This window comes from Solanum verrucosum, unplaced genomic scaffold, assembly GCF_900185275.1.
Source record: "Solanum verrucosum unplaced genomic scaffold, falcon-dt-bn FXZP01000110.1, whole genome shotgun sequence".
NCBI classification, from domain to species: Eukaryota; Viridiplantae; Streptophyta; class Magnoliopsida; order Solanales; family Solanaceae; genus Solanum; species Solanum verrucosum.
This window is the reverse complement of record NW_026020370.1, coordinates 2,191,811-2,216,170: the sequence shown is the minus strand read 5'-3', so window position 1 is coordinate 2,216,170 and position 24,360 is coordinate 2,191,811. Positions and strand designations below refer to the sequence as shown.

General features: G+C 36.9%; 2 protein-coding genes across 2 annotated transcripts; one reads left to right on the top strand and one right to left on the bottom strand.

Annotated features, from left to right (window-relative positions):
• Positions 1-17,148: 17,148 nt before the first annotated feature.
• Positions 17,149-21,128, top strand: LOC125838301 (V-type proton ATPase subunit E-like). The gene is made up of 6 exons (XM_049517370.1): positions 17,149-17,256; positions 17,908-18,008; positions 18,093-18,249; positions 18,331-18,524; positions 20,711-20,810; positions 20,892-21,128. Exons 1-6 carry the CDS (start codon positions 17,155-17,157, stop codon positions 20,925-20,927), a joined length of 690 nt encoding a protein of 229 aa, XP_049373327.1. The 5' UTR covers positions 17,149-17,154; the 3' UTR covers positions 20,928-21,128.
• Positions 21,129-21,137: 9 nt separating this feature from the next.
• On the bottom strand, positions 21,138-24,012 carry LOC125838300 (BTB/POZ domain-containing protein At3g08570). The gene is made up of 4 exons (XM_049517368.1): positions 23,951-24,012; positions 23,442-23,511; positions 21,757-22,893; positions 21,138-21,653 (listed from the first exon to the last, which is right to left on the bottom strand). The coding sequence occupies exons 1-4, from the start codon at positions 23,983-23,985 to the stop codon at positions 21,159-21,161; spliced, it is 1,737 nt and encodes a 578-aa protein (XP_049373325.1). The 5' UTR covers positions 23,986-24,012; the 3' UTR covers positions 21,138-21,158.
• Positions 24,013-24,360: the final 348 nt, after the last annotated feature.

Here is a 24,360-nt window from a genome sequence, read left to right as displayed (position 1 = left end):
TTGTCTATGCAACTTCATTTGGCCTCGTCGTAGCCACGCATTCATGTTCATTCAATTGAGAGCACTATTCAAGTCATCAGTATAGATCGGAATCGAGACTTAAATTTTGCAAAAGAGCAGACACTTTCAACACACGAGAGGTGGCAAAAAATTTTGGAAAATATTTAAAAATTTTCAGAAGTGTCAAAGCGGGTCAAAATCATTTTTGTAATTCAAAACAAAAGGGAGCAATGAGCTCAAACATCCACAGAAAGCAATGTAAACACAATTTTAAACAGAACAGCCCAAATATATACAAAACACGAATCACAAATAGCACACAAAAGGTGAGCCTCACCTCACCACAAATAAAAGTATTTTGTCCTCAAATGCAATTAGCACAGAATCCAAAAGGCAAAATAAAGAAGGATAGAGAGAGAGGTAAAGAGGGGATCCTATCTAAATAGTCGCTCCATCTGTCTAGGCATCAGTTCCCGGAGTGACTTCCAGAAGGAACAGCTCCACTGGATCTAGCAGCAGGAGCCTTTGCCAAGGAAGCTTGCACAGCAGCGTCTATCATGATTTCTTCAGTTTTGGCTATGTCATCCGTTGTAGCTCCCTCAAACATCTCTTCGTCAATCTCTTCATCGGAGTCAAATCGGCTTTCTATTTTGCTCTATCTCCACGTCCAGTGGTGGTCTGAGGCATGTCTGGAATCTCCTTTGTTCCAAAGATCATGGACACATCGGTGAACTTCAGGTGGTTTACATCTTTTCCCAGCTCAGCAATGGCAGTTTTTAAAGTTGTCACCTCATCTGTGGCCCCTAGTTTGTTTCACACACTGCTATCATGGCCGCTAGGGCATTAATAATAGTGCTCAGAGGTGTCACAGCATCAGCTAGGATAATCTGGACCATGCTTGGAACAGAGGCCTCTAGATTGGCAGACTTACGGTCGGCAGAAAGTACAAGTTGTCTTATCCAGAGTAGGGAAGTCGTGGTAAGTGGAGGCCAGGAATAGCAACAACAACATTAGGTTTGGGAGACCTTGCAGAAGCGGAAGAATCTGGAGGTGCCTCTACAGGTGATGATTCTGTGTTTCCTAACTCCACCAATATTGCCTTCTTCCTTTCTGCTTGATCCTTAAGGTACTCGACTTCGATCCTCCGGATATCAGTAGAGGCCATGGGCATCATTTCCCTATCTTTCTTGGCATCATGAGGTACCCGAGCTTGTTTGCACAATGTTGTGATCAATACTGGAATGGAAGTGAGGTCTGGCTTTGCCTTGCACGCATGAGTATCTCTAAAGCGATGATTTCTCCCAAGTCTATCCGCGTTTCATCTATGATGCAATCCAGGCAAGCTGCCTTGGCAAGGCGAAGAATCGACTCATTCAAAGATGGCATGATTGTGCTGCTGATAAAACCAAACCAGAACCTTCCTGCTATGTTTAGTTCTTTCTTTTCAATTGGAGCTCCTTCCGCCAACCATTTCGGAGTCTTGTCTGAAATTAGTAGGGCTAACCACTTTTTCATCTCATCCAGTTTCTTTATTCTGATCAAGTGCTGACAGTGATCTACAATATTCGTAGACATGCCCAAGACCACGTTAATCGCCTCACTATCACACTTCACTCTCCTGCCTCTACCAACCACATAGTCTACTTCTTTGAAGGTTATTGCTAGTTGCTTTTTCTGGGGTATTAGTGCACTATATGCACTATAGAACTCTCTTACCTAGTTTGCAATATAAGGGCCGTGGGGATTGGTGAAAATTTTGAACTTATGGTATCTCAGGTATTCCATTATCTCTGGGTGTCTGTTTATAACCTCGTCTATGGACAGCCATTTTTCCTCCAGAATTGTCCTCAGTCCCTCAGCTTTTACTTGATTTGTCGACTTAGGCCGATGACCCTGTACTGGAGGCGCTAATGCCATTGCCTGCTCTGGAACTGGAGATGTAGGAGTGGTAGGCTGGGTATTCCTGATCCTGGATAGATCGTTCAGCTTCTTAGTTCGCCGCTCAGCCCTCTGTGCTATTAACAGATCATCCTCATCAGAACCAACATCTTCACTTTCAGATTGGTTGGGGTCATTTCTGTAAAAGCCATCAATGTCAGTGCTTGCATCTGATAGGTCAAGGATTTTATCCTTGCCCTTGCCTCTCCCCCCAACTGTGGAAAGTTTAGCAACCTTGCTCCTGGATGCAGCTGCATCTTCGTTGATTTTATTCCCTTTTGTTTTACCTTGGCGTGACCTGCTTTCTCTTGCAACTTTCGTTCTAGCCATTTCTGCAAAGAATTTGGAAAGAAGTTAGAACAACTAAATCAAATTCATAGGGACACAATTGCACACTATCTCGCCGAATAGATCGGCGAATCACCTAATTACTTTATCGAGCAGTGCTTTGTCCGCTGAAAGTTACAGTGCAATAACGGAAAGGGGTGCAGACAAGGGGCGATCGAGGATTTTTTCAGCGATTCGCCGAATGCTTTTGGCGATCTGAGATTTCTCACCAAAAGCTATAGAATTTGTGTCTCAAGTAGCATGAAATTAAAGGTGAGATGGGGTCAATAGGCGAACCGTTGAGTGATTTGGTGAGCTCGACCTGGCTTGCCAATCGACCCATCGTACCTATTTCCCATATATCTTCCCGATTTTCAACCCGCAACCCCCTAAAACAAAATCAAAACATGTACTAGATCAATCAATCTTACAGTTTTTCTCTTTGCTCAACTTAAACAGTATGCAGGAGCACTTCATAAAATTTCATTCGTGCTAAATCATCAGAACAGGATTCCAACATTTAAAGCAAAAGGGTTGGATTAGCAAATCAAAAAAGGCACTTGAATAGTCTAAAGTTGTCATAAAGGCACAGTACACAACATAGAATAAAATTTCTTGCAATGAGAGTATAATTATCACAATAAAATGCATGGTTTTAAGGACTCACCTTTTAGGCAGATCAATTCAAGACTGTGATGCTAGGTAGCCAATTAGTACAAATCCAGGCACTACTAAATCAACTAAAATACTCAAGAGATACGAAATTTTTTTAAAATACTAAGTAGGTGCGATTTTGTGAAAATCGAAAGTGAGAGAATGTGAAAAAGGTTGAAAGTCAAAACCCGTGGCCTAATAAAAACCATTCAGATTTCACCCATTTGGCGACATTAGTTGCTTTTGATCCGCTACTCGGTGATTCGCCAAGTTTCTATCTACCTCACTGAGTTTTACAGGACCTTCAGTTAAGGTGAGGATCCAAACGGCGGTTTTTGTCAAGGTCGCCGATCTAGTTGGTGATTCGCCAATTGAACTTGTGTGATTCATCCTATATCTTTCACAAACTTTTGATGCCCAATCCTACAAAATCAAGACACCTTTATTTCAATAATAACATACTGCAAGCATTTAAGGGTTGGGTTGTCTCCCAAATAGTGTCTTAGTTAACGTCGTGGTACGACGTAAATCAGTACTCAAACTCCATTTTTAGGGTTAGCCTTGGTATCACCAGGCAATCCCCCATTTTATTTCGAGTGGAGATTGGGCGACGCATAACCCATGAGGTTTTCTAGCAGCTAGACAGCTCTGGAATGAGACCAAATCATCCGCGTCATTTCTTCAATGTCTTCCTTCATTTCTTTCAGCTCTCTATCTTTCTCAATCACCTTCTGGAGAATGATTGAGAGCATTCCCTCAAGACTTGTAACCTCATTGTCCTTGAGACTTCTTCGCTCATGAGAAGGGATGTATTTATCCTTCCTCTTACACTGGACCTCGATCTTCACCATATTTTTTGCCAACTCATCCATATGAGTCATTAGGGCGGCCAACATGAAATCCTTTTCTACTTTTTGATTCATTTCAGCCATTTGATTAAGCAGTTGAGCTGCTATCACATATGGCTGTTTCGCGATGCCTCCCGAAATGAGTTGGTCAACGAACCTCTTGTTTCCAGGACAAAGACTTCTGTAGAAACAGTCAAGGAGAGCTATGTCGGGAATGTCATGATTTGGGCATTGATTGATCAGGTCATTAAACCTTGCCTATGATTTGTGGATCTGTTCACCCTACAGTTGTTTAAAGGTGAAGAGACGATCCCAGAACATCATTACCTCTAATAGGGGAAACTCCATTGACTCCCGAGTATAGCTCGCCATGCTCACTTCCGCTGATTGGATACAAACAAACCAACAAAACAAAACTAAAGATTAAGTGAGTAAACTACAACTAAAAAGAACAAAAATTCTACTAATCTAAGAATTCTCAAGTAACATCATTCCCTGGCAGCGGCGCCATTTTGATGTTTGCGTAATCAACGACATAACTTCCAATGCAAGTGTCTACGATCGTGCAATAGTATAACAACCCAACCAAAGATTGGGGTCGAGTCCCAAGGGAGTGGTTTCGAGAATAAATAGAAAAATAATATTTAGTTCTAACTAGTCATAGATAAAGACATTAACGATTAAAAACATTGTAAATTAAAGGGGGACACAAAAGTTTCAAATATCAATTTGGGGGTTTTGTTACAAGTATAGCAAAAACAATAGAAATAACAAAGAAATCAATGAGTGAGAGAGGATTCTTGGGATGTGACCGAAATACGGATTAATCTAAATTGTTGGGTACATGCTTTTGACAAAGAATTTATAGAGTAATAGTGACTAGGCTAAGTTATACGTGGGAATAAATTCTATCTTGAGCAACTTACCCTGTTTCAAATGGGTTCCTCTCGGGCACCCACTTGCTGCATGAAGACCATCCTACGTCTTACCCCACTCACTCTCTCGAGCTGAGTGTTAGGATATGGGACTAGAGTTCACTCTCTCGAGCTGAACATCATGTCGATCCACTCCTTAGGCCATCAATTTAGTCGTCTTGGTTTTGCGACCTCTCTCTCAAGCAAGCCGAAAATGCATAAATAAACTTGTATTTGCAACTAAAAATTTGTTAAATTCATCCACAACTACTAGACGAAATCACCATTAAACTACATCTAATCTATCAGCAAGCAAGACCCAAAAATAATCTTAACCCATATTCGCTAAGTCACACCCCAAGAATCGGGGTATTTAGCCACACATCAAGAGATAGAAATTTATACCTAAATAATCTTGCATTCAAGTGGGTATCAAGATTTAAGTCTTGTTACAGGCCAAGAATGAAGAATCCAAGAGACCCAAGTCCAAACCCTAGGAGATGAAATCCTCTTCTTCTTCAAGTTTTCAAAACCCTCTCAAACTAAGAACAAAAATAAAAAGTACTAAAATTATATTAATTGTTCTATATTGAAAATCTAATACTAAGTTATAACTCTCAACGAGTATTTATAGTTTTCAAAATTATGTGCTGCAGCAGATCATTCGGCGACATTAGTCGGAATCACCGATCAACTCGGCGATTCGCCCTTTGGTGTAGTTCATCGCCGTCTTGCACCATCCTTCGGCATCGTCGTGCTCTGGGTCATTGGGTGACATAGTACTGCTTTGCGGATTTCCTCGGCGATGCGCCGACTGCTCTCTTTTTCCGCTGACTTGATCCTTTCCTTCAGGGCTCAGTACACTGGAACAAAAGGCTAAGTGAGACCCTTCGACGACTCGCCAAGTAGACTCGACGATCCTCAGTCTTTCATTTCTTCGTTCTTTTCAGCCTTTTTGTTCTTTTTGCAAACTAGTGTCCATGCTTTCCTTCAAAACTTGAGAGTTTTCATCAGATATTAAGATAAAAAAAGCATTTAACGACACAATTTCTATTAAAATATAGCCCTAAATCTCATCAATAAGTGTATGCTTTGATTTTGTTCTCGGGGGCTGCAGGGTTGATTTTGGAAGTCGGGGTAAAAAGTAGGCACGTTGGGCAGTTTGGCGAGCTAGGTCGAGCTCGTCGAACCGCTTGGTGGTTCGTCGAATCAACCATGATCGACTTTAATTTCATACTACTGTTAAAGCTTGGTTCTGTAACTTTTGGTGAGAAGCTTGAGTTCACCGAGTGCACTCAGAGACTGGTCGAATGTCTTCTTTGATCGCCCTTTCTTTGCCCCTAGCCCCTAAAATACACTGAAACTTTCGGCAGGCTAGAATGTACTCAGTGAATAAGGTCACCGATTCAGCGAAAGGCCTTTCCCATCGCCGACAAGCCACTTTTTTGGAAAATGTTTGAGCCAATCCTTTCGATGAGTCTGTCTGTAATATATTTTTTGTGATTTTTTTTGAACTGTTTCTAACTTTCTACGATGTTTTTGCAGAGATGGCTAGAACCAATTTGGACATGCCGCCCCGCAAAAGAGCACGGGGCATAGTCATCAATGAGGGGGCAATTACCCCTTCCAAAAAGGAAAGAATGGAACCTTCAAATGGAGGAAAAGGCAAGGAAAAGAAGCCTGTATCTGAGGTCCCAGAGCACAACTCCGGCAGTGAGGGAGAATCCTTTGACTCCCAAGTTGCATTTTCTGAGCCGGATGATGACCAGGCTATACAATCCCGGCGGGCAAAGATTCGTGCTAGGTCTCACCCAGATGCATCGAGAGTTCTAGAGGCCACCCCTCCTACAGTTGATACAGTGCCAACTTCGGCACCGACTATGGTCCCAGAGCCACCAGTACAGGGTCCTCCTCCCTGGCTACTCAAAATATTAAAAGCCGGCGGATTGAGGACAATTCTAGAGGAGAAGTTGGTATCCACAGAGGACTTAGTGGGTAGATATTCCACTGTGAGGGACACTCTCTAGTTTCAGCAGTTCACCAGGCCCCGCGGCCCCTATATTCCTGCATGGGTCTGGGAGTTCTACACAACATATGGTGACTTTGTACCTAAGAGAAAGAAAAAGGCTAGTGCTTTCAAACTAGTAAAGTTTGTCATGGTCCAAAGGAAGGAAGTAGGGTGCAGCAGCAATCATATTAATACTGTACTAGACAGGGCTATAGGTTTTGCACATGCATATGAGGGTTTGGCCAATGCGCAATCCCTGGATGACTTAAAGGGATGGCTTGCACCCTTGATTTCTGATACCACCCTGAGGTAGATTGAGGCAGGAGCTCCTATCGAGAAGAAGAACCTGAATATTGCCACTCAGAACTGGTTCGGGTTCATCAGCAGCTCTGTCATGCCTTCGCAGAACGAGTCCATCCTTCGCCACCCAAAGATGGCCTGTCTTGGATCCGTAATAGCCTGGAAGACGCTCAACTTGGGATTGATTATTGAGCAGGAGATGGCCATGAGGGCAAAACAGCATCAGACATCCCTTCCCTTCTCGGTCTTGATTATAGAGTTGTGTCGGTGTGCTGGAGTTCCCTATGAAAATAAAGGGGATATTGAGGTCACTCATATATCCTTCACAGACATCTGGCGTATAGAGGCTGAGTACACCCGAGAGAAAGCAGACAAGAGGAGATCAGCTTCGATGGATGCATCCCTGGAGGTGGATGTTGATTCTATACCTGCAAAGGCATCCTTGACTACTCAGGCCTCCGGGCCTTCAGATACTTCCACTTCCTCCTAGACTCCTGATGCTTCTACTGCTTCCCAACCCCCCAGGATTACTCAGGCTATGATCCTAAAGATGGGGCACTTAGCCCATTCTGCAGATGTGAGGGCTACCCGATTGGAGGTTGATGCATCGTGGATGATTGAGAGTATTATCCTAGTTGCACTAACACCCCTCCGAGCATCTATTGACACTCTCACTATGAGAGTAGAGACTTGTGTGAGTCAACAGAGGGCCACTTCAGAGGTGACGGCTTTGAAAGCCAGGTTGCGGATTTGAGGAAGGATGTGGACTACTTGAAGTCCACTGACTTCACTTCACTATTGGAGGCAGCAGATGATGTGGATGCCTCGACTTTTTCTGAGATTCCTCTGGCCACCACCGGAGACGTGTCGATGGATGATGTGGCAGCTGATGAGTCGGAGGTAGAGACCAACGAGGAGCAGATAGAAGTTCCAGAGGAGACCATCTATGGAGACCTGCCTGACCTTGAGAAGACGACTGTACAGTCGGTGATTTAGAAATCATTGACTGAGACGTCCATGATAGGCCCTACGGGATAGAGTGTTGCTGATGCTACACCGGGCATTGATGCCCCGAAAGATGGAGCGACTGTGTAGACATGACTTTTCTTTACCTCCCTTTGTCACTTTATGGATATTTGGTATTTTGTTGCATTCGATGACAAATTAATTTTTATTTGTGGTGGGGTGAGGTATCCATACCTACCTCTTGTGATTATTATTTTTGTATATATTGGGTTTTTGTGCTGTAAATTTTGTTTTGACATTGTTTTGTGGGTGTTTGAGCTTTTGGCTCCGTATTTTGAATACAAATGGTTTTTGACCCTTCTAAAAAAAATTGCCACCTCTTGTTGTGTTTGAATGTGACTGTTCTTGTGCAAATTTGAGTATCGGTTATGATCAATACCGATGACTTGAATAATGCTCTTAATCTAACAAAAATGAATGTGCGGGTACGATGAGGCCAAATAAAGTTGCATAGACAGTATGTGAACTTTTTGCATCTCGTTGTGACTATCCGGTTATCCAATGAGTCTCTTGTGATGAACATTTCACACTAGCGAAAGTGTAGAGTCTTGTTTGATATTGGTGTCAATGCCTTGTGTGATGACACCTAAAATTTGCCTCATTGGTCCGGTTGACTAAGTGATGCAAGCTCTTGAAATGATCTTAGGCAACAATTTTGAAGAGTGATAAAATTTGACATTATACCTCTTTTGTGGCAAACCTTGTGAGCGTGTGAACTTTGCTTGAACACCTTTTGAGCCTTATCCTTTTCTTGGAAGAAACTTGATGAAATTGTAACCCCTCTTTATCCATTCACATATAATGCTCATGAAATGTGGTTTGTTTGAATAGCCAACTTAGGCCAAAAGCCTAAATTGAGGGTGTGGTGAAAAGAGAAGGTAAATCAAGAAGTGCAAAGAAGTCCCCCTTGATCTATGGTTTTGAGAAAGATGGAACCCCTCCATACAAAAAAAAGGAGAAAGAGAAAATAAGAATGAAAAAGAAAAAGAACGAAAAAGTTGAGAAATAAAGTTGTGAAAGTGCAAAAGAAATGGGGTGTCCGGTATTCCATGAGAAGTGAATAATGCGATGAATTTCGAACATGAGTTAAAGTGTTGAAGAAAAGGAAAAGAGAGTGTTGTTCGTACTACATTTCATGAGGATAGCAGCCACTAAGCCTAAATGACCATACATTTACACTCAGCCCCGTTACATGCCTTGAAAAGACCTTTTTGATCTTGAGTGAGCTGAAACGAATGCTGGCTGGAAATTAAGGGCAAACCTATGGGTGAAGTCATGCATGTGTTCATCTCTGTGAGTGTGAGAGTCATATATGATTCCGGAGCTCTAAATTGTTGAAGAATAGTGTGTGAATATGGAATCATTCTTTGTGTGAGGGTATTTGAGTACCTTTGTTGAGCTTGAACTTGCATTTGAAGCAAGTATTGTGAACTTGGGAATCTTTGGTAATGGTGAGTCACAACTTGAACCTTTGAATGCACAATTAATCCTTGCATGAGTAAGTTGAGTCTTGTTATGTGCATTTATGATTGAGTCTTGCATAGCAGCACTGTTTGAGACATCCTTTTTGAACTGCTGAATTGAGTTTTACTTGAGGGAATACAAAAGTTTAAGTTGGGGGTGTTGATGAGTCTGAGATTTGGACTCATTTAGGGCTCTATTTACAATGATTTAGTATCCTCAAATGCTTATTTTGTACCAATAACTAATGTAAAACCCTTGATTTCCAGGTATATGGATTGAGGAACAAAGCAAGGACACTAATTTGCAAAAAGGAATGAAGCGAGCTGAAAGAATGAAGATATTCAAGCCTGGTGATCGCCAAGTCCACTTGGCGAGTGGCTGAATGGCTATTTGACCGCCTAAAGTTCCAGTGTGCCAAGCCTTGAAGGAAAGAACCAAGTGGGCAAGAGAAAGGAGCAGTCGGCAGATCGTTGAGTGGTTCTGCGATGCAGTGTTGGATCGTCCAATGTTACAGACCTTGAGGATGCTGAAGGCCAAGGCGGAAGGGTGATGGAAGTGACCAAAGGGCGGATTGCTGAGTGGATTGGCGAGCCAGACTTACTGAGTCAGGTGGCTCTTCACAGTACATTTTTGGCGGCTATAAATACATTTTTGAACATTTAGTTTAGTATCATTATTCATTTGAACAGTATTCGATATCATAATTTTTTAGTCTATTATTAAGTTTTGAACTGAGAGACAAGTTTTCTCTAGTTTTTCCTTTGCATTGAAGAATTGAAGTTTTTCACTTTTGAGAAATTGGAAGTGGGTCTTTGAGATTCTTTAACTTGGATCATTGTAAAGACGAAATCAATCTTACCCAGTTGATGGAAACTCAATTTGGTAACGATTTTTATCTATTTATAATGTCTAGCTAAATCCCCAATTCTTGTGGTGTGATTATGTGATTATGGGCTGATTTAGTTTATGGGTATTGCTAATTGTTAGTTTAAATGATGTTTAGAAGTGAGTTCAATCATTAATTGTTGTTTAATTTAAGAATTATAGTTGCAAATGCAGTTCTACCCTTGTGTTTTTTGCTTGCTCGAGAGAGAGGTTTTAAAACTAAGATTATTGATTGATGGTATGTGCATGTATTGGGTTGTCATGGGTTCAGCTCGAAAGAGTGAATCCTAAACCAAATTCCACACATTCAGCTCGAGAAAGTGAATGGACTAAGGTGTGGGCAGTTCTTATTTTGCATGCTTGTTGATGTTCGAGAGAAATCGACTTGATTCGGGGTAAATTGTTTGAGAGAAAGTTTACCTTCTATATAGTCTAGCTTATTCACTAATATCTAGCTATTTTCTAATAGTTGCAATTACCCATTTGTCTATATTAGCCTATAATCGAATCACATCCCAAGAACCCGTCTCATTATTGTTATTTCGTATTATTTGTTGTTGTTGTAGTTGATAATTTCAAACCAAAACCCCCCATTTGACATTCGTGTCACCCCCTAATTTGAATAATGTTTTTATTCGATAATTTCTATTCATATGACTGCTTTGACCATTTTCACACTTTCCTATTGAATCTTAAACATGTACCGCTCCCTGTGGGATTCGACCCCAACTCATTTAGTTGGGTTTTATACTGACTAGCGATCATTGACACTTAGAATTGGATGAAGTGTCCTTGAAACATTGATCATGTTTGAGGTCTCTTTTGACCCTAGATCACCTTCGATACCCTTGATACACTTTGTAAAGGACCTTTAAACACGTCATCAAGTAGGACATCACTCGGTTCAAGCTCATATACTTACGACGAATAATTTAGATTTTAAGAGTAGAGTTGTGAGCTGTTACAAAGTGTTTCGGGTCTAAGCTTAGAAATTTTTGGAGTGCTACAATCTCGCTCGCCTCTCTCCTTCTTTTCTCAATCTCACACTCCTTTCTCATCCTAATATGTATTCATTTTGATAGATATTAGTTTGTATTTGTATTTCTTTCCCCCAAATTTACGAAAAAATACAGCAATACAAATGCGTAGCAAACCAAAGTGTAGGTGTGAATTGTAATTATTGAAACTGTAGCTAAGGAGTCCTATTTAAGGCCTAATATTTTATTAACATTTTTCCTTATTCTTCATCTTTTATCTCTTTTGTGGGTCAACTATTTGTCTTCTTTGATCTGATTTTGTGGGAGAAAAATCTATAAGGAAGATTGTTAGACATTCTTGCGTGGTTCAATTTTATGAAGTAAAATTATTTGATGGGTCTAATATAGTTATCATTTTTTCTCTGTTGCAATAATACATTCAATATTTTTTTTTAATTTTTGATAATATGAATCATGATTTTTAGAAAAATAGGTTTGATTTTTTCTCTTTGCTTCTCTTTATAGTTTATAGAGAATTTTCTTTCTTCTCTTTGTAGTTTTTGGAGCATTAGAATATGTTATGTTGATAACAAAAACCTTCTTTTCATCTTTAATTCATAATTAAACATTCTTTAAAGTTTTTATTTGATTATTAACTTCATTTTTATATATTTTTTGTTGTTGGTGTAAGGTTAACTTATTTTATTTTCAAGTCACAATATTTTGGAAAATAGAAGCTAAAAAGGAAGCTGATATATACATGTATGCTACTCAATAAAGCATGTATATATAATTTTATAGTCATGTAAATCAACTTTTAATGACTATTATGATAGAACACGAAGATGTAAAGTTAATTCATAATTTTTAAAATATCGTATAATTCATTAAAAAAAAAAGTTGTTTTTATTCATATGTAACTTTGTAGTCTTCATATTTTTAGTTTTTTTTATTATCCATATTAGAAGTTTTCAAGTTTTTGAGATATTTAGAGATCATTGTTACGATATGTTAGGTCAAAAATTGAAATACAAAAGTATTTGGTTAGGACAAAAATAATTTAGTAAAGTTGTTCTCTCTCAATTTATTTTCTTTACCAACATAAAAATTATCTAGATAAAAGAAAAGTGATGTAGCACCTCTCTTTGGTCAAGAATAAATGTATTTTCTTTTTTTCCCCTCTTTTTTTGACAATTTTCTTGTTTATTTATTTCTTATTATTGTACAAAAATAAATGTATCAATTACTACTCCTTCACTGATTAATATTTTTTAATATAAAAATTTAAGTGTCGTTATTTCCATACTTTGATGACTTTTGATGATCATCACTCCTAAACTTTAAATTTCATTATTTATTTTGCACAATAACAAATTTATGTTAAAAGTGTCAAAAAGATCATTTATATAAATTAATTTTCTTTTTAACAACATAAATGGAGTGTAGATAAGGATAACAAGAGTCATATTTTATCTTTTGTCTTTTTACCATAATAATTTTGAATATATGATTAATTTGTATTAAATTTATTATTGTTGAAAGCAAATAAAAATTTTGTTTATTTTTTCCACATCAAAGAAGGAGTTATCCTTTGGAGAGTTATTACTGCAATTTATTTATAATAAATATCAATATAATATGGGAAAATGGTCTGAAAAATACTCCAACTTTGGCCAAAATTGTTGTTACGATACCAAACTTTATGGCGGACCTTATACCTCCCTGCACTATTTAATAGTGTATTTTAAAGGTATTTATGTGCCCACGTGGACACATTACTATTCATAATGATGCAATATTTATGATGTCCATGTGGGCACATATATACCTTTAAAATACACTATTAAATAGTGCAGGGGGGTAAAAGGTCATTTCCAAAGTTCGGTATTGCCACAATAATTTCGATCAAAGTTCGGATATATTTCAGACATTTTACTCATATAATATTATAATAATAGAAAATAATTGTATTTATATCGTCAAACTTTTTATTGTCCTATCTTCAACGTTGTATAGACGTATTCTTTTTTAAAAATCATTTCTTTTTCGCTCTCTGATAATCTCTATATGATTGAAGTAGGTAAGTATCACACCAAGTCACTAAATAATATCACGACTTATCTTTTATATCTCATTTTATGTTATGTGTTTAGTTTTTTGTTTTTTATTGTAAAAGTATAACCTCAACCGTAATGTTGCACTATCGCAACTTAATTATCTCTTCTCACAATTCTCTCTACAAGAATGAGAGTTTAAATACAAAACAATTAGTATGAATGGATTTTATGGGACACAAATTGCATTAGATGAGAATCTGTGCGAGGATCGAATATCGGAAAAAATTCGCTCTACCTTTTGAATTTCATGCATAACTATCACCATCCAAAGTACACCCTAGACATGACATGATGTATAAGACCCTGAAAAACCCTACACAAGCCACTTGACATGAATACAACACAATATAATAGACAAAAGTAGAATTTACGCAGAACCTCTTATATCATAAAGAGAAGTTTGAATCATAAGAGCGGAAATTTATTTAGTATGGACAAGCCTTTCTAAACATCAATAAAGTGGTTGAGACGTAACTCATACACTGCATACAAAGTCTCAAAAGTAAATGACATCAACAAGAAAAGTCTTCATGGTGTTGCCCTCGAAGTATGAGGACTCACCAATCCAAGCAATAAGTAGCAATCTGTATCTAGCCATGAGCAGGAGAAGAGAAATCGTTGAACCCTACATTATAAGACAATGTAGGAACAAGTATGCATTAGTACATGAAATTCACTAAGTATGAGGGATAGACATAAGAATATGAAACATGATCAAATAGAGATATAAAAGAAAGCATGATATGCATGACCAAGCTAAACATAGTAAAACATTTAAAGAAGAATCATAAATCATGAACATGGTCAATGGATCTTAAAATCGTAATGAAAACTTCATAAAACCTTTGAAAGCAACTTAGTTCATTTTGTGGGATATTTACTGTTAATCAACATATACCATGTGAGCTATAACATGAAATTCAGTGTCTTGCTCCCACACTAAAAAGAGATGTCCTACTTGCCAAGGTAAGGACCATGAACTTCTAGCTTAGGTGGATTCACTAGGTATGTCTTTCTAATACAATCCTATGGGGGCACGTAGTTAGGGACAAGTTGATTGCTACTAAAGACCCGACATCTACTAACGGGAGAGCCTCCATCTCAGTGTCCTCTCGGTGCTAAGTAAAAATCTCAACGGAATAGTCATATTCATAAACATATCATCATACACGGAAAAGCACAATTAAGTCACTAATCCAAGATTAAGTCATCATAGAGTAGCTCCATAAATCACGATTCATACATGTGTGAGAAAATCCGTCACCAATAATAATTTCTTAATATGTGACTTCCTTTGATAATTCATGCATATGTGAGAAAACCTTTCACAATTTCATTGATGCTTATCTTAAAAGCAACCTTAGTTCATAAAACATTCTCTTCATAAATCATGCATAGTTTTCATAAATCATCATTCACAAGTTCATTGCTTTCTTCATAAACTCATAAAATTATAGTCAAAATCATGGATAATGCATGGGTTCATATGAAATCAATTGAAAAGCATGTGATTTAATCAACTCATTCATAATAAGATTAATATCAAACAATTGAATCATAATAAATAAGACCCATGGAGAATTAGATGAAACCCTAATCAAACTTGATGAAATTGACTTAGAAACTTGGAAATATTTTGGGACCCAATGGATGAATTGAATCCATTGGTGAATTCCCACATACCTTGATAAAAAAAAACTCGAAAGCAATGGAGAAAAAAGGAGACTTGAAGCTTGAACCTAGATTTCTTCTTTGAAACTTGAGAGAGTTTGTAGAGGATGAACTTGGATGGAAATTGAGGATATGAGAGAATGAAAAGGTTTTTGGGTAGAATTAGGAATTGAAAGGTAGTTATAGGTCTTAGAATAGGGTCTAAACGGCATAGTATATGTATTAAATACATAAGAAAAGACTCAAATACCCTTAAGAATAACTGTTGGATAACTTTTACGGTTTGGACCTACAGTCCGTAGAACTTTCTACGGTCCATACTGGGAAATCGTACAACCAATTTTAGAAACTCAAATTCATTCAATTCCCACGAAACCATTTCGATGAATCATCGCTTGGTCTACGGTTCGTAGACCTCTTCCGTAGAACCCAACTTCTAGTCCAAAATTTTACTAAGTCTGGAACCCTTCGTAACCCCCTTCTACGACTCGTCAAATCCTTCCGTAGGTTGGAGGTCTTAAATAAAATATGTGAATCCTTTATTCGAAAGTCATCTACGACTTATCCAAATCTCTATAGTTCATCCTGTCAAGTCAAAGGTCAAACTTTAGAAACTTGAAATTTTCCAAAACACATACAAGGTTTTACGATTCCCTTTCTATGGTCCATAGGACTTCCTACGGTCCGTAGGTCAATCTCATAGACCATTGCATCAGTGTAAAAATGACACTTTTCCTCTTTCAACGTGACCTTCCAATTTTTGATTTGTTAGAATAACTAAGTTGGAATATGATACAAACGTTTTTCTTTCTTACCATGATTTACCACAAATGTATCTTTATTTATTTATTTTTATCATTGTGTCATTTATACAAAAAGAAACTCACATAATTTATGATCGAGTAGATTTAGTATTGTTGGTTGAACCAATAATATTGATATAGAAATCATTGAATTTAGTATGAAACTATGAATCAACGTTTATGTTTTTGTCTTATTTATCAGTATGAGAATTTCTTTTTAGCAATTTTTTTGAATAAGTAATATCAAAATCGTATCTTAATTTATGTTTTTTCATTAAACTATTTATCAAGTAGTGACATTAATTATTTTAAAATGTATTTAATCTTTTTTATAACCCCGTAAAACACGGACAAGTACATTAGTTTTTTTTTTCTAACCCTCCCCTAGGAGCTCCCACCCCTTTTGCTCCTTTGGTGACTCGAACTCGCAACCTTTGAGTTGGAAGTGAGGGGTGCTTGCCATCCGAGCAACAAGTACATTAGTTATTCATAATGGGGATGATTAATAAGCTATTCATCTAGCACATGGATATACATATTATTAACAACGTTTTTGCCTTTTAATTTAGTATTGGATTGAGTGTATTAGTAAAAAGTATTGTATTGAGCAATAAAATGAAAATTTTAATATACATTCATATGGATTAATAACAACGCAACAACATATAATGCAAATATACTGAATATTAACTATAACGTAGAGTGATGCGATTATTTCCAACTTCTCATCTTCAATTTATTTATAGGTTAAGACTTTCTAGGAGGAAAAATATATAACTATAAAGTTAAAGCAAATTTAAAGAAGCGTTTATGACCTACTGGCCAATGAAGTAGTTAAAGAAAAAAAATTTAAAGCATATTCAATCTTATAAATCAAATCAAATTATATTCTCTACTCTTTTCTATTAATTGTTTTTAAATTTTATTAATATAAATTCTTGGATATCATGAGAATGACTCTTTCAATGTAACAACATATTAGCAAAGTGTAAAAGTTGTTGGGGGTGCGTAAAACCCGAAAAAAGGATTTGTTCAACATGTAAATTTGTTGCATTATGTCCATATGAGGTGGATCTACACATATAAGCAATGGATTTATTTAAAATTTCCGTAATAATTTTTTCATCTATATGTAAATCACCATTTAACCTTTTGCATATAAGTTTTGTTTCAATTATTGCATTATTTTTGGGTCATTTTTAAAAAGGAAAGAAATTCGAAAATGAATGACACTGATGTATCAAAACAAATACAGCAAATGGTCAGATTCATTCGGCAGGAAGCCGAAGAGAAGGCCAATGAGATTTCTGTCTCCGCTGAGGAGGTTTACTTCTCGTCTTTTTATTTATTAATCTTTTTATATATTTGTGTAAGATTCATTTATATAATCTATAGTTCAAGTTGTTGGAAAACTTAATGTAAGCATCCAAAAACATACTGCTTACATGAATAATATATAACACATCATCAGACTATATTGTTAATTAGAGTTATGTGAATATGTAAAGTTCAATGAAAATGAATAATCTTATGCTTATACGTTTTCACAAGGGGCGTATTAATAAAATTAGTGGCCTAAAGCACGTGCACAAAAATATTATTAATTTTGAATTCTTTTTTTTAGTCTTGTATACAATTTGTTTTTAGTACATATTTTTAGTACATATTCTTACTCTTATTGTTTATAAGAGTAAGGATTAGTTCTAGTCAATAAGAGGTTAGAGATTTGTTTGCTATTGATGTTGGATGTTGGATGTTGGATGTTGATGTAAAAACTTTATTTATTAATATGAAGATTTGGGTCATTTATTTCAAAGTTCTAAAATAGTCTTGATAAAAAGTTAAAATTCACTATTAAAAATTTTTGGGAACTCAAAATTTTGGGCCAAAAGCAGAGGCATTACTAGATTTATTTACCCACCCTTAAGCCACCCCTGCATTTTCATACATTAGGATCCTAGTTCTCTTTTTGCAGGAATTTCAAATTGAGAAATTACAATTAGTTGAAGCTGAGAAGAAAAAGGTGAGACAAGAGTATGAGAGGAAAACGAAGCAGGTGGAAGTACGTAAGAAAATGTGAGTTTTAATTATAATTAATGTATAGGATGAGAGTTATATAGTTGTGTTAATACATATATGAAAGTGTTTTTTTGTAATTAGAGAGTATTCTATGCAACTAAATGCATCCCGCATCAAAGTTCTCCAAGCACAAGATGATGTGGTGAGTGGAATGAAGGACTCTGCTAGAAAGGCACTTTTAAAGATTTCTGGTGAAAAGAATAATTACAAAAAGATTCTCAGAGGATTGATTGTTCAGGTAAATATAATATACGTTTTTGATCTGCAATCAACCTGTTAATTGATACTATACATAACTCTTCTTCTTTGTTTGTTTTAGAGTCTGTTGCGACTGAAGGAGCCATCATTGTTATTGAGGTGTAGGGAGATGGATGTTTCATTAGTTAAATCAGTTGTAGAGGATGCAAAAAAAGAGTATGCAGAGAAAGCCAAAGTTCGCGCCTCTAATGTCACCATTGATAATGTCTATCTGCCTCCACCTCCAAATGATGCTGATCCTCATCGTGCCTCTTGGTACCTATCTAGCTACTCTCTTTTTTCTAATTTTCCTCAAAAATATTTGCAATTTGTCTCACATCTTTTCCTCTTCCATTTGTTCCATTCTTGGTAGCTATATATGATATTTCTAATATGACTTTTTCATAATAATTTATATTGTTGTATTGTGTTTCTATTTTTTTTTTGTCTGATAAAGAAGATGTTGAATTTTGTGGTCTTACTAAAGAGAGGTAGAATGAATCAAAATGTCATTTAATCTTGTGATCTTAAATATGTCATGTGAAAAGTTGAATTTTTTCCAAAATACATATTCTTTTTAAAACGGGCTAAAAACTAAATAATTAAAACAAATAAATTGAAATGAAGGAAGTAACACTTTGTTTTCCCTATTATTATTCCAACATATAAGCTTACTGATGCATGGAATACATATAAGAGGTTAAGAAACTGTTGAACTCATGTTGTTGACATAGAATTTCTCGAACTAGGTTCGATTCTTGAGATTTTGTTATCAGTGATAGCAAAGTCATTCCTTCCTTTGCATCAATGGCGAAGGGTACTCGGTCAAATGGAGATCCAAACAATGATTTACCTACTGCAGTTGTATGTGATTTTGCGTGATATGATGTAATAATTTCTCACATAAATTGAAACCTTGGCATGGGAGGTTTCTTCTAGACAATGATTGAATTGATGAATCATTCGACATCTAGGAAGAGTCAAAGGGAGAAAACACCATTATGAGAAGTATTCCATTGCCCATAAATGCAAGAACTTAAGATAGTTATACATTCTAGAATTACAAGATAATGATCAGGATTTTCAAGAAGAGCTACAAAATGAACTGATGATTCAGGAAGTTGAGAAGAACCATAATCAAGAATAATTCAAAATACCTTGAAGGTCACTGACTATCACTTTAAGATTTGGATACATGCTATATGTTCACATAACTTTATTGATCCCTCCTTGGTGGATAAGTTGGGATGTTCATTTATTGCTACCATTCCTCATATGGTTGCAGCAGCTAATAGTTCCATGTACATGGGAAAGAGGTATGTGCTAAGAGGATCGGGCAGGCATATTTTGAGCACAAGAGATGGGAATTAAGTTGGCTAAAATATCAGGTAACCAAGTCCAATTATGCATGATTCAGTTGATACCTTCCATGCATGTGGTATTATGTGCAATGCTATGCATTAGAAGCTACTAGCTCACCTGAAACTGACACTAGCCTATCCGGTTCACGAAATTGTTGGAAGAACCTACTTAACTACCTCCCTCTAGAGGAATGTTTGACCATAGAATGGTGTTACATGCATCTGGAACTGAACCTATTGATAGAAAACCTTACAGGTATCCAACAGTTAATTAAGAAGGATGCGATAGAAACCTTGGTTAATCAATTGTTGGATCAAGGTATTGTTCAGCCAAGTTGCAGTCCCTATGCTGCACCTGTGGTATTGGTGGGGGGAAATAATGGTACATGGAGGTTCCTATGTTGACTATAATGATCTAAACAAGACACTATATAGAATAAGTTTCACATTCCAATGATGGAAGACTTATTGGATGACCTGGCCGGAGGATATTCCAACATTTTCAGCAAGATAGATCACAAGTCTGGTTACCACCAACTGAGAATGGCTACTGATGACATACCTAAGACTGCATTTAAGACTCACTCAGGTCATTATGAATATATCTAATGCACCTTCAACTTTCCAAGGCTTAGTCCGTCTTCCAACCATTTTTGAGAAAGTTTGTCTTGGTATTTTTTGATGATATTCCGATTTATAGAAGAACCTTGGAAGATCATGTATGTCAGTTGAAGTCTGTTTTCCAAGAAATGAAAGAACACCAATTGTTTTCCAAGCAAAATAAGTGCTTCTTTGGGGTGAAAAGGATTGAATACTTGGGGCATTTTATCACAGAAGAAATTAAGGGTGTCCACTGATCCACAGAAGATATAATCTGTCAAAAATTGGCCCACTCCCTCACTCTGAAACAACAAAGGGGGTTTAATGGATTGATAGGTTACTAGCTGTGATCCCCCCCCCCCCCCCCCCCCCCATAATCATGCTATATTAGTCCGTTTTAAACAATTAATAATTAAGTTAATATGATTTCCAACATATGAAATTTGATCAAATGTTGATAGTGAATTATTTGGAGTTGATTTTACTTTGATATAATGAAAGCTCTGGAGGAGTAGTTTTGGCTTCTGATGATGGGAAGATTGTATGTGAGAACACACTGGATGCTCGACTGGATGTCGTTTTCAGCCAGAAACTCCCTGAGGTAATATATTGTAAGTGATAAACTTGTGATGAGGAAATCAATCAGAATTACAACTTCACATGTTTTGCTCTCTTTCTGCAGATACGTAAACAACTTTTCAGTAAGATGGCTGCATGAGGATTATTCTCACACAATTTCAATAACTTCACTTGTATGGTGGATGAATTTTATTCACTCATCTTTCCATCTTTACTGTTATATTCTTTCACATAGATGTGCAATCTTGTTCAGAATATTAATTGTTAGAACTGAGAATCATTGAATAAACATCATATTTTTTTACTTTAGAAACAAATTCAATAATGTGCAACACGACACTGGTGACGTCTCTTGAATTTACAAATTGTTTTAGGAAACAGAATACCTCCTACTCCTAGCAGTTTTACCTTCTGATTTCCTACGTTTACCGTGAGAAGGACCACCAAATATACCAAGCCTTCCTATACCTCTAGAAAGGGAAGTTAAGAATGTTTTGCCCTGTCCTGTTTTGTCTATCATCCCTTGTTTCATAAACACTTGTTCTTTCTCCAGGTCACTTAGCCTCACCCTCATTCTTGATATCTCCAACTTCAGTTCTCGGTTCTCTCTCCTTAAAGATGCATAAGAATCTCTAGGAGACATGGCTGCACTTGTAACACCGCTGCTCATCTTTTGTGTATCTCCACAACTTTCGCATAGAGCATTCTTTAGTCGGAGCTGCTCAAAGTAGAGAACTTGGACAGTCATTTGAACTGGGAGCCTGTCATTCTGTGCTGCATGATTGCATGCTTCTTGAGACAGCTTTTGACAATCTATGAATTCGCATAGCTTTTTGCAATCGTGCTCACTTAGCATCGGATGGGCCTACTCAAGTAGAAGAATATTCAGACTAAAGAAAAAACATGTTATCATTTTTAGGTATTCATATAATCAGATGAGGTCTATAACTATAACTTTGAAGTTTTACCTTCAAATAAATATCAATAGCTCTGTAAAGTCCGTCATCAATAACACGAGCATAATCAGGCAAAACTGATATCATAGCAATGAATTTCTCAAGGCTCAAATATGGATCAGGAGCTATTTCAGCTAGATACGTGTCTATAAGCCGTCCAACTTTCAATAGAGAACCATGGCTTGGAGAATCAATATTTTCTGATTCATATCCACAATCTCCATTTTCTTCTTGGTCAATCCTTTGGAGGAAATGTATCAATATGTGCTTGACAGTGTCAACATCAAACAAAGAATCACCCGTTTGGACAGATGGTATAAGCAAATCGTCAAGTAAGACCATTTCCAACCTGAAGGCAATCCTCCTCTCAATTTCAAGCCTGCAGGCTAGGGCGGCATCCACCATGATAGCTATCCTCAACATCCCAAAAAGAAAATTCAGCGGAACAGTTGAACTCTTCTCTGGAGGCAATAGACTAACAAGAGTTTCTACAACTGTTTTCTGCCCCTTTTCTCCTTTACATGGATATGCTCTCGCTGGATTCCAAATTTGCGGTTTCCCAATACCCTTTAGAGAGACCTGTGCATAATGCATCAAGGATGCAATTATGCTATCTATGTGTAACCCAACATGTCCCATTGCCATGATAACTCTGCCATAAAAATCAATGCTTAGAACAGAAAGATCTTCGATCCACCATTCCTTGTGTTCCAAAGATCCACTATCACAATCTAAACGAGATAGACCTGAAACAAGTTGCTCCTGACAAGCATTCCTGGCAATGGCATCAATGCATCTATCTGAAATACCAACCTCCTCTGCAATAGGAAGCAGGTCATCACAAGAAGAAAGAACCTCCACCGTTTTTTCAAGATTCGGAAACACAACTTCAACAAGGAAAGTTTCTGTTCTTGCAATGAGGTTCTCTTCACGATAATCTTCTGTCATTTCCAAGTATTCTGCCACACAATGCAAACGTGCTACATTCGTAGTTGTGATCTCAAAGTTCATGCCATAACAAAACTTTGCAGCTAGTTCAAATGTTTTAGGCCCCCCAGGTACATGAGTTAAATTCAATTCTGAGAGATTTGGGTCTTTGGCATCAGCCACCATCTTCCGGATCTTTCCACTCAGAGACACCAAAGGAAACTATAGCAAAACCACAAGTGACATAACACAATTATCAACTTCAAGAATCAAATATACAGTTAACTAATAATATTGATTAAGGATTGAAGTGAATTAGTAAATAGTGTGCGATGAAATATCCAGAATAGATCAAGATTCACATGTTACAATCTCAAAATTGATTTCTGGAATACATTTCTTGCAATGCCACACCTAAAATTAGTACCATTTTTTTTATAATTTGCTAATGTTTACTTAATATAGCACGCTCCACTGTCATCATCACTGGGTGCTTAAAAAATAAAAAGTTTGGTGAACAGGATGTGTAGTAGTGCCCTCGTCTACGAAGGATAAGGTTGGTCTCAAAGGCAACAACGAGGTACAGAAGGGCACTACTAGACATGAGGAATATTCTCAACCAAGTTTGACCATTCTATGTGTTTCGAGTTCCATCTACTTCATAATTTGAAAGTATGTTGTTAGTAACCAAGAGCTGAGAAAGGAAGTAGGTTTAAACAGTAAACACAAGCCTCAACCTTCTATTAAGACAAAGAGAAAGAGAAAAGTACCTTATGCAGCAGGAAAGACTCTCCATTTACAGCAATTGTAATATCCCCAGCAACATCAGAGAATATAGTGCTGATGATCAATATCGTTAACGAGTAAGACATGACAAATCCATAATAGTAAAAGATTATGTGAGAACAAGTAATATTAATCGTTCGGCGTAACATTTCTCCAAAAAGAAGAAAGGGGTTTAGCATATTTAAATTGGTTAAACCAATAATAATCAGAGGTTAGCAGTAAAGGTGTGGCATTCTACAATTATGTGAAATAGCATATATATTATAGAGAAAACCATATCCTATCCTAAAAAATTATATAAGGAACAAAACGAAAAATAGAGGCTTTTGTAGGGTACAATGAGTAGCGTAACAGTCAAAATTGGAAATACATTTTTTTTTTGCTCAAATGAAGGTGAAAACACTAGATTCATTCATGAATTAAGCAAGGAACTTGATGGGGAAATCATAATTCTCAGTAAATAACGTTTCATTGTAGAAGTAAAGGAGATTACCGGGTTATGAACGGAGAGTGTTGAGACGACACCATTGTTGTCACATTAACAAAAAACTTGAATGAAACTAGTAGCACTCAATTAGTCCCAACAAGTAGAATGAACAAATGATAAAGAAGGAAGATACAAAGAAAAAAGGGAAAGTGGGACATATATGATATGATAAATTAATAATGCAAAAGGGAAAAAGCTAAAGAATACAGAAATGGGCACAAGGGATGGCAGAAGGTGACCATGTGAAGTGTTTTACTGCAACACAAAATACCTTTTGCTTTACATTCCTTTAATTCTCTACCTACAAAATTATATTCCTTTTCTACTAAAAAAATGTCTAATACTAGTAGAGTCCCTTAGCACGCACTACTTCTACATCAACTCTTCAAACATTATATTGATAGAGTGAAACAGAA

Coding starts and splice junctions, on each gene's coding strand:
- LOC125838301 (XM_049517370.1), top strand. CDS start 17,155: ATGAATGACACTGATGTATCAAAACAAATACAGCAAATGGTCAGATTC. Junction 18,009..18,092: donor GTGGAAGTACGTAAGAAAAT/GTGAGTTTTAAT, acceptor TTTTGTAATTAG/AGAGTATTCTATGCAACTAA. Junction 20,811..20,891: donor TCAGCCAGAAACTCCCTGAG/GTAATATATTGT, acceptor CTCTTTCTGCAG/ATACGTAAACAACTTTTCAG.
- LOC125838300 (XM_049517368.1), bottom strand. CDS start 23,985: ATGGTGTCGTCTCAACACTCTCCGTTCATAACCCG. Junction 23,512..23,950: donor CACTCTCCGTTCATAACCCG/GTAATCTCCTTT, acceptor ATTGATCATCAG/CACTATATTCTCTGATGTTG. Junction 21,654..21,756: donor CTATTGATATTTATTTGAAG/GTAAAACTTCAA, acceptor CTACTTGAGTAG/GCCCATCCGATGCTAAGTGA.